The following is an 11,184-nucleotide window of genomic DNA, read 5'->3' as shown; positions in this document are numbered from 1 at the left end:
AGGCAAAAAACAAACAAACCGGAAGTGCACGAGAGCGGGTGATGACGGCGACGGCAGCGTTTCGCCTGAGGCGGGGTTGGAACAGCTGAGGAGCTTTTATTTAAATAATAATAATAAATTATTATTACTATATTTATTTAAATCACATTGAAAAGCACAGAGAAAAGATTTTCACACGGATTAAAGACCTGCAGGTGTAAACGGTGAGTTTTTAAAGGGATTACTACTACAGTGGAGTTTAGCCTGGGAGCTAATTCTGGAGCTAACTGAAGGGAACTCTTCCTGCTAACACACAGCATTCTGTTCGGGTTTAACCGTTTAATTATTCAATTATTCATCAACAACATGGAGTGTGTGGAGTGTAGAAGTCTGTAGTACTGAACATGATCTAACTCACTGGGCGGAGTTTTTACATAAACAATAACAAGTTAAAGTAGATCTACATTATACACCTCTAATCCCAGGCCTGTGTCTCAAATGTGCACTGCTCCCTAAACCCTACACCCTGCTCCCTAAACCCTACACCCTGCTCCCTAAACCCTAATCCCTACACCCTGCTCCCTAAACCCTAATCCCTACACCCTGCTCCCTAAACCCTAATCCCTACACCCTGCTCCCTAAACCCTAATCCCTACACCCTGCTCCCTAAACCATAATCATTACACCCTGCTCCCTAAACCCTAATCCCTACACCCTGCTCCCTAAACCATAATTCCTACACCCTACTCCCTAATCCCTACACCCTGCTCCCTAATCCCTAATTCCTACACCCTGCTCCCTAAACCCTAATTCCTACACCCTGCTCCCTAAACCCTAATTCCTACACCCTGCTCCCTACTCCCTACACCCTGCTCCCTAAACCCTACTCCCTACACCCTGCTCCCTAAACCCTAATTCCTACACCCTGCTCCCTAATCCCTACACCCTGCTCCCTAAACCATAATCATTACACTCTGCTCCCTAAACCCTAATCCCTACACCCTGCTCCCTAATCCCTAATCCCTACACCCTGCTCCCTAAACCATAATCATTACACCCTGCTCCCTAAACCCTAATCCCTACACCCTGCTCCCTAAACCATAATCCCTACACCCTACTCCCTAATCCCTACACCCTGCTCCCTAATTCCTACACCCTGCTCCCTAAACCCTAATTCCTACACCCTGCTCCCTAAACCCTAATTCCTACACCCTGCTCCCTAAACCCTAATTCCTACACCCTGCTCCCTACTCCCTACACCCTGCTCCCTAAACCCTAATTCCTACACCCTGCTCCCTAATCCCTACACCCTGCTCCCTAAACCATAATCATTACACCCTGCTCCCTAAACCCTAATCCCTACACCCTGCTCCCTAATCCCTAATTCCTACACCCTGCTCCCTAATCCCTAATTCCTACATCCTGCTCCCTAAACCCTAATTCCTACACCCTGCTCCCTAAACCCTAATTCCTACACCCTGCTCCCTAATCCCTAATTCCTACACCCTGCTCCCTAAACCCTAATTCCTACACCCTGCTCCCTAAACCCTAATTCCTACACCCTGCTCCCTAATCCCTACACCCTGCTCCCTAATCCCTACACCCTGCTCCCTAAACCCTAATCCCTACACCCTGCTCCCTAAACCATAATCCCTACACCCTACTCCCTAAACCATAATTCCTACACCCTGCTCCCTAAACCATAATTCCTACACCCTGCTCCCTAATCCCTAATTCCTACACCCTGCTCCCTAAACCCTACTCCCTACACCCTGCTCCCTAATCCCTAATTCCTACACCCTGCTCCCTAAACCCTACTCCCTACACCCTGCTCCCTAATCCCTACTCCCTACACCCTGCTCCCTAATCCCTAATTCCTACACCCTGCTCCCTAAATCCTAATTCCTACACCCTAATCCCTACACCCTGCTCCCTAATCCCTACACCCTGCTCCCTAAACCCTACACCCTGCTCCCTAAACCATAATCCCTACACCCTGCTCCCTAAACCATAATCCCTACACCCTGCTCCCTAAACCATAATCCCTACACCCTGCTCCCTAAACCCTACACCCTGCTTCCTAAACCCTACATTCTGCTTCCTAATCCCTACACCCTGCTCCCTAAGCCCTAATCCCTACACCCTGCTCCCTAAGCCCTACACCCTGCTCCCTGCTCCCTGCTCCCTGCACCCTGCTCCCTAATCCCTATACCCTGCTCCCTAATCCCTAAACCCTGCTCCCTAAACCCTGCTCCCTAATCCCTACACCCTGCTCCCTACACCCTGCTCCCTACACCCTGCTCCCTAATCCCTACACCCTGCTCCCTACAGCCTGCTCCCTAATCCCTACACCCTGCTCCCTACACCCTGCTCCCTACACCCTGCTCCCTAATCCCTACACCCTGCTCCCTAAACCCTACACCCTGCTCCCTACAGCCTGCTCCCTAATCCCTACACCCTGCTCTCTGCTCCCTGCTCCCTGCTCCCTACACCCTACTCCCTACACCCTGCTCCCTAAACCCTACACCCTGCTCCTTAATCCCTACACCCTGCTCCCTAAACCCTACATCCTGCTTCCTGCTCCCTACACCCTACTCCCTGTAGAGTCCATGCTGTCCACTCTTGTCCTGCTCTCCACATTATCAGGTGTCACAGTTTTCAGGATGGAAGTCACATGACTCTATCACCTTTCAAACAAATTTAGCATGAGTGCTAATTCCAGTTTTGGGTGGAGTTTCTTCTCTCATTTGGAACACAGCCGCTAGCTGAGAACACCAGCGTTCACTAGATATTTAATCTTCTGTCATTTCTGCAGTTTTATTTCCACTGAGAGAACCTGGAGTGAAGAACATAAAGACTCCTCATCATCATTTATTCTTTAAACCGTGTGACAGGAACTGGTGACAGTTTATAGTCACGTGATTGTATTTTTTGATATATTACATTGTTTATTAGCCTCAGCCTCAGAGACTCCGCCCACATCCCCATAGAGCATCAGGTAACACTTTTCTGGTCAGAATCTTCAACACTGTTAGCGATGGTTAAATGGATCGCGGATAAAAACTTAGATATTGTGAGACGTGTATCGGAGGAACGTCATGAAGATGATCTCTCTCTGTTTGAAGTCACCATGAGTGAAGTTTCTGACCCTGAATAATGTCCGGTGCGGTGGTCAGGATGTGGGTCAGGATGCAGTGAGTGAGTGATTGTTCTTGTGTTTCAGAGTCGCAGATGACCGAATAACGTGGTCCAGCCCTTCTCTCAGTGTTGATATAAAGCCATGTGAGCTGAGGTTCAGCAGCTGGATGTGTGGATGATTCGGTCCATCGTGTGTCCGATCTCGCAGTGTGACTGGACGCGGGACGAAGAGATGTGGAGGTGACGCTGATTACTTCAGTTAGGTTTAGTTTAGTGGGTGGAGCCTCACTCAGGACAGTCCACACTGCCACACATATCTCTCAGCGACTTTCTCCCACTGCCTCGTCCTTTGTTACTGCCCTGTTAGCAGAGTAGACATGGCGGAGCCCGCGTCAGACCCCGACGGAGACATGCGCCAAGAGGAACAGACGATCGATGACGGCGACAAAGCCAGCGGCCGAATAAACGACCGTGAAAAGATGTCCACCGAGACGCCGCCGTCCCACACCTGCTCAGACAGCGAGGACGTCAGTGCCGTCAGCAGCAGGAGCCTCTCGGAGAGGGAGGACTCCGAGAACACCTCGTCTGTGGACGAAACGCCTTCTCTGTCCACGCAGAACGGAGGCGTGTCCACGTCCACAGATGATCCGCAGATGTCTGTGAGGTCAGTGCTGGATGGAGAGGAGGCGGAGGCGGAGGCGGATGGAGCAGCGTCATGGAGCAACAATGTGATGAGTGTAGAGGCGGGGCAGGCTGCCCCTGTACCGCCTTCAGTGCCCTCATCTGCCCCACCCTCTGTACAGGAGCACTACTACGTCAAGTGGATCACGTGGAAAGGGGAAAAGACTCCCATCATTACACAGAGCGAAAATGGCCCCTGCCCCCTGCTGGCCATCATGAACATCCTCTTCCTCAGGTGGAAGGTGAGAGTGCGTGAGAGAGAGAGAGAGAGAGAGAGAGAGAGATAATATTCACATATCAGTAGTTTAATTTAAGAGTAAAAAAAAAATAATCATCTTTATTTCTGAAATTAGCCCTGCCCATTTCCCTGATAAGCCACACCCACAAAGCAGGTCAGTTTGAACAGAAAATATAAGAGACTCTGATCCAGTCGTGTGGTATTTAATTAGAAGGTGTTTAACTGGACAGCAGGCATGGGGGCAGTCTAACAGATGATCAGTGTTTAGTGTGTGTGTGTGTCTGTTCATTCTCTAAATGGTGTGTGTGTGTGTGGTTTGTGTTGGCAGGCGAAGTTACCCCCCCAGACTGAGGTCATCACCATCGAGGAGCTCATGGCGCACCTCGGTATCCTGTTTCACTCACTTCTCATTTAAACCTCTTACACAAACATCTCCTCACTTCAGAACAACTTCACTGTGTTAGAGATCATTCCTTTAATCAGTTCACGTGGAGTGTGTGATAGATACTTTATTCACATCCCAAAGGGAAATTCACAGTTTCCAGCAGTATCCACAAACACTGGTAATAGATAAAATAGGAAGGAATATAACAAAAATACTAAAATACCCAAATTAGGGTACAAAAATATAACAAAAAATATATCAAATAACAAAATATAAAATATTACCAAATATAGCAGAATATAACAAAATATAGAAAAAAATAAATAAATACAGAGATTAAGGAATAAATATGGACAATGAGATGAAAAACAAGATAAGTGATGTGCAGAACAAGTGTTTAAGGTAACAGACCTAGTCGATGTGCACAAACTGTGTGTTTGAGTCCTGTGCAAATCTCAGTATATTGAGAGTTCTGTGTAAACCGGAGTGTAGTGAGTGTTTTATTGTACAGTCCAGGACAGAGAGAGAGAGTAGTGTCAGCACTGACTCCTCCCACCCCGTGTGGAATTAAAGAGTCGCATGGCATGGGGGAGGAACGACCTCCTCAGTCTGTCAGTGGAGCAGGGCAGTGACAAGACATCCCTGTTGAGGAGCTGTTGCTTAGTGACCACTCCAGGAGTTCAAACTCTTCTCTTTCTAAATGTGTGTAGTTCATCCTTTCTCTGTGGGGAACAAGGTCATAATACACAGCTCTGATCTCTAACCTCAGCCCTGTCTGTGTGTGTGTGTGTGTGTGTGTGTGTGTTGTAGGTGAGTGTGTGTTGTCCATTAAGCCAAGAGAGAATGCAGAGGACATCGAGCTCAATTTTCAGCAGGTGAGTAAAATATTAAAATTCTTATATATAATAACGAGACTTTGAGAATCAGCTGAAACTTGTTCTGTGATGATGATGATGATGATGATGATTATATTGAAAAGCCATCATCTTTTTCCTGCTCTGTGTTCAGAACATGAGTGATGCCATGGCCGTGCTGCCGAAGTTATCCACGGGTCTGGACGTGAATGTGCGCTTCACAGGCGTGGCGGATTTCGAGTACACGCCCGAGTGCATCGTCTTTGATTTACTCAACGTTCCTCTGTATCACGGCTGGCTGGTGGATCCACAGGTCAGACACGACACTCCACCATGTACTTGTACCTAAATCTACATCCTTTCTGTCAGGTGGTCAGTGTGAGGTGATTTATTAAACCGCTGGACGTTAATGATCCCGGTGTTGTTCTTTCCAGAGCCCCGAGATGGCGTCTGCAGTGGGGAAACTGAGCTACAACCAGCTGGTGGAGAAGATCATCATCTACAAACACTCCACAGACAGCAGCCGAGTGAGCGAAGGTGTGAAGGGGAGGAAAAGTCTGATCTTAATGTCTGATATCAGATTCAGTCTTCTGTACAGCAAACGAAAGCTCCTGTTAGTCTTTTCTGAGAAAACGAGCATGAATAGAAAACCTGAAGAACGGGTTCCTCTACAGGAACGCTCCGTCATGTCTTTCTTCAGGATGTGAGATTACAGAGCCCACACAGATCACAGAGGGGTTCAGGAAGAGAAAAGAGTTCACGCTTAATGATGTAGACGTTAATATCAACCGCTCTGAGGTGAGGGACTGAAGTCTGACATGTTACTGTACGCTCTGGCTCTTAGTGGGGATTTACAGTGCATTATGGGTAATAAATATAGTGTCATTATGTTGAGAAGAGATGATAGTCAGACAGGGATCAGGTTTCTGATTTGATTCAGTGATTCACTGAATAAAAACGATTCAGTTATGTACACCAATCAGCCATAACATTATGACCACTGACCGGTGAAGTGAATAATACTGATCTCCTCATCATGGCACCTGTTAGTGGGTGGGATATATTAGGCAGCAAGTCAACATTTTGTCCTAAAAGTTGATGTTAGAAGCAGGAAAAATGGACAAGTGTAAGGATTTGAGCGAGTTTGATGAAGGGCCAAATTGTGATGGCTAGACCACTGGATCAGAGCATCTCCAAAACTGCAGCTCTTGTGGGGTGTTCCCGGTCTGCAGTGGTCAGTATCTATCAAAAGAGGTCCAAGGAAGGAACAGTGGTAAACTGGAGACAGGGTCATGGGCGGTCAAGACTCATTGATGCCCGTGGGGAGAGAAGGCTGGCCCGTGTGATCCGATCCAACAGACGAGCTACTGTTGATCAAACTGCTGAAGAAGTTAATGCTGGTTCTGATAGAAAGGGGTCAGAATACACAGTGCAGGACGGGTCAGGGCTGTTTTGGGCAGCAAAGCACAATATTAGGCATGATGTCCTGAGGACCTGATGTGTGATGTCGCAGGTCTGATAGCGGAGCAGTTTTTGGAGTCGACGGCCACCCAGCTGACCTATCACGGCCTGTGTGAGCTCAACACCACCGCCAAGGAGGGAGAGCTGTGTGTGTTCTTCAGGAACAACCACTTCAGCACCATGATCAAGCACAAGGTCAGCCACTAATCCCCAAAACGCTCTGAAAAATAAAACATAAACTAAAAAATTAATGAAATAAAAAATCCCTCAAAAAATACAGACAAATAGAAATAAATAGAATTAGAAATTATTTAAAGAATGTTGTGTAAAAAAGAAAATATTTGGTGTTTTAATGAACCTTAGAGATTAGATTAGAGAGATTTCTAAGTGTGTGTGTGTGTGTGTGTGTGTGGTCTCAGGGTCACCTGTACCTGCTGGTGACGGATCAGGGCTTCCTGCAGGAGGACACCTTGGTGTGGGAGAGTCTCCATAACGTGGAAGGAGACGGAAATTTCTGTGACTCAGAATTCCGACTGTGCCATCCGTCCCAGAAGAGTGCGAGCAGACCGACGGTGCAGCAGCAGCAGATGCAGATTGATCAGGTGACCACCAGGGCTTCAGTTCCTCCAAGGTTCCTTATGAAGTTACCGAACGTCTGATTCCCAGGTCACAATCATTTAACTAAGCCTGTGTGTGTGTTAGGATTACCTCGTGGCCATGTCCCTGCAGCAGAGTCAGGGTGAAGCTCCTGGACCTTTAAGCGATCTGGAGTTAGCGACACGGTTACAGCAGGAAGAATATCAACAACCTCAACAACCTCCACGCACCTCCTCCGGGGAACAGGTGAGCTTCTGTCCGTTAATAACCACACAATAATACCTACACTGATGACTACATGACGCAGGATGATTCAGTGAATGATTCACTTCATGTCACTTTGATTCAGTTCTGTGATTCATTGGATTTTAATTTGATTTAAAGACCCTTTTTTTAATCAATTCGGAGCGATTCAGTTCATGTAGATTCACTGATTTGTGCTTTTCAATTTGATTCAAAATAAAAAAAAAATTTGTCAATTAAGATCGGTTTTTATTTTATTTCCCTTAACAGTAAATCAGTTCACTGATGATCCACTTTAAGTTATGTTTATTTAATAATGATTCAGTTGGATGGAGAAGGAATTTTTGTCGATTAAGAACGATTCGGATTTGTTACAGTTAAATGATTCATCTGTTTACGGTTTGATTCAGAGTCAATTTCTGAAATTAAGAACAATTCAACTGATTTTCAATTTTGGTGAAGAGTTATTCAATTCACTGATTCATTTATCAATTTGGTTCAGAAAAGATTTACATAAAGAAACAGCGTCTACACACACACACACTCACTCTCACAGACTCTCACACACACACACTCTCACAGAGTCACTCACACACACACACACACACACACACACACCCCCACCTAGTGGGTCCAGAAACTGATCCTACATGTAAGTGGTAAATTTCCAACAGGCTTCCAGAATGTTCCTCATTTTCCATAAGACCACTACATTACACACTGTGTAGTGAGTGTATGTGGTTTGGGACAGAACCTCATTGAACTTCACTGAGGATCAATAAACCTGATTGTGTTTTGTACAGACGAGAGGAGGACAGGCGTCTCATCAAGGGGGGCGGAGACGGCAGGGTGAGAAGAAGGACAACTCGGACTGTTCCATCCTATAAGTCAGGAAAACACATACATTCTCACACACACACACACACACACACACACGTACACACTAACGTTTATATGCAACTGCACCAGAAGACGCCAATGCCACGAACGAGTCTGAAAACGTCCACGTCGTTTTATCTCCAGCCGATATTTTGATGAAAATGTAGTGTAGAGGGTCAGCCAAGGTGTGTGTGTGTGTCTCTCTTAAGCTTTGCACTGGAGCTACCATGCTAATGTAGCTAACATGTTCTGGAAGTCTGTCTCCCCGCCATTAAAGGTCCAGTAGCCAAAACAAACTGTCCATGAGTTCCGAGTGTCTCCTTAAATGACCGCAGTGACAAAAACCTAATTCTTTTACACTAACAGTCTCCTGAAGACGGCCATAACTCCACTGTGTCATGTTCTGGGGAAGAGAGATTCAGCGAGGCAAAATGCACAGAATTCTGATTCAAATCAGTTTCACATATGATTCTGATTCAGTTCAGTTTCACTTATGAATTAGATTTGGTTCAGTTAGCCATAATATGATTCAGATTCGGAACCTGTTACACGCAAAGTGATTCAGTTCAGTTCATAACATTCAGTTCAGTTGATTTGGTTCAGTTGCACATACAATAATTCAGACTTCTGTTTAAAGGAAAATACTTCCTGATTTGGATTCAGTTCATTGTGGAATCATTTCAGTTACTCTCAGATTTGGTTCAGATTCATCCACCATGATTCAGATTCGGTTCTGATTCATACACAGTGATTCAGATTCAGTATAGATTCATACACTGTGATTCAGATTCATCCATAGTGATTCAGATTCGGTGTAGATTCATACACTGTGATTCAGATTCATCCATAGTGATTCAGATTCTGTGTAGATTCATACACTGTGATTCAGATTCATCTACAGTGATTCAGATTTGGTGTAGATTTATACACTGAGATTCAGATTCGGTTCTGATTCATCCACAGTGATTCAGATTCAATGTAGATTCATACACTGATTCAGATTTGGTTCTTATTTATACACAGTGATTGAGATTCATCCACAGTGAGTCAGATTCCGTTCTGATTCATATAGAGATTCAGATTCGGTTCTGATTCAGACACTGTGATTCAGATTCGGTTCTGATTCAGACACTGTGATTCAGATTTGGTTCTGGTTCATACAGAGGTTCAGATTGCATTCAGATTCATCCACCACGAATCAGATTTAGTTCTGATTCATCCACAGTGATTCAGATTGGTTTAGATTGATTGATGATTTGTTTTAAGAGTTCAATGTTTAGAGGATTTCAGATGGCAGGTATTCAGAGTTGGAGAGCGAGTGAAGGTGTGAAGTGTCAGTGAGGTAAATTTCCCCCAGAATGATGATGCAGTAAGTTTAAAGCTAACGATGCAGTCGATGCTAATGAAGGGCTTTCTGTGGCACTTGATTGTGATTCTGAGTCTTAATCATTTATTTGCTTTCTATTTAAAATGTTAAGAATATAATATGACAGGAAATGGAATTCTAACGCTGTTGGGTCAGCGGCGTCCGTCACTGTGTACATACAGATACTTTATGATTATTAAAGCTTTTAATGAAACAATGGTCTGAAACTCTTTTCATGTCAGTGTCACTCCAGTCTCCTTTATTTCATTCATGTGTTCACTGTAAGGTTCTTTATTTCACAGGAAACTCTAAAGCACTCTGCTGCTCCTGTTCATCAGCTCCAGGCTCAGGTCCTGAGCTCAGGTTACTGTCAGGGTGGAGTTTCACACCACCTCACTGTGTGTGTGTAGGTTTCCTCTGGGTTCTCCAGTTTCCTCCTGAAAACCAGCTGCAAGATCTAAATGCCCCAAGGGGTGTGTGTGAGGGGGAGAGAGAGAGAGAGAGACAGAAGGAGAGAGAAATAGAGAGAGACAGACAGAAAGAGAGGATGGGGGCAGGAGAGAGAGAGTGAGAAGGAAAGAGAAAGAGAGACAGACAGAAGGGGGGAGAGAGAGAGAGAGAGACAGAAGGAGAGAGAAATGGACAGAGACAGACAGACAGAAAGAGCCTGATGGGTGGGGCTTAGGGGGAAAACTATTATAAAAGGTTATTATAATAATAATAATAATAATTAGCTGCAGTCTTAATCACCTGGGCTTATTAAACATTTAAAAATCCACATCTGAGGAAGAATATTCATTACTCAGAGTTCATTACTCTGTGATTTTTTTTTTTTTAATTTAAAATTGAACTAAATTTGTGTCAAAAAGTAACCCGATAATCCACTCAGGTTAAATAAATAGATAAATAAATAAAGATCTAATGACTATCATATGACCCAGAGGTCAGGGCAGTCTTCGTCACATTATTTACTTCATGTAAAGATTTATATCCTTTTTTTTTATTTAATTTTATTTAGTGTTATTGGAGTTTATAGTGTAGATAATGAAACAGATTTAGAATTCAACACATTATGTTGCAGAAAGAAAGCACAAAGTTTGGATTAAAACAACCAAAAGTGAAATATCTCACCCAGGCAGAAGCCGAGAAATGAATTGTTTCTCTGTTGTTCATAATCTACTGGATTTTATATGAATTAAATGATCTGGAGGGGTATCCCAAAACTTTTGGCTATATAGTGTACATAAAAGACTGAGGTTTTTACCGGATTTTATACAGTGCTAAATACAGGGAGCAAGTTTTATAACAGTAAATCATGATCCATTTTATTTCTCAAAAAAATAAAATAAAAAGGTTTACTGAG

General features: G+C 44.5%; 1 protein-coding gene across 1 annotated transcript; it reads left to right on the top strand.

Annotated features, from left to right (window-relative positions):
* The first annotated feature begins 14 nt into the window (after positions 1 to 14).
* mindy1 (MINDY lysine 48 deubiquitinase 1) lies at positions 15 to 10,038 on the top strand. Its single transcript, XM_058377209.1, has 10 exons — positions 15 to 203; positions 3,203 to 4,040; positions 4,365 to 4,422; positions 5,232 to 5,296; positions 5,430 to 5,588; positions 5,710 to 5,812; positions 6,789 to 6,931; positions 7,156 to 7,338; positions 7,439 to 7,579; positions 8,380 to 10,038. The coding sequence occupies exons 2-10, from the start codon at positions 3,495 to 3,497 to the stop codon at positions 8,461 to 8,463; spliced, it is 1,482 nt and encodes a 493-aa protein (XP_058233192.1). The 5' UTR covers positions 15 to 203; positions 3,203 to 3,494; the 3' UTR covers positions 8,464 to 10,038.
* Positions 10,039 to 11,184: the final 1,146 nt, after the last annotated feature.

This window comes from Hemibagrus wyckioides, linkage group LG24 (genome assembly GCF_019097595.1).
Source record: "Hemibagrus wyckioides isolate EC202008001 linkage group LG24, SWU_Hwy_1.0, whole genome shotgun sequence".
Taxonomy (NCBI): Eukaryota; Metazoa; Chordata; class Actinopteri; order Siluriformes; family Bagridae; genus Hemibagrus; species Hemibagrus wyckioides.
The sequence above is the reverse complement of the archived record's forward strand: the minus strand, read 5'-3'. Positions and strand labels throughout refer to the sequence as shown.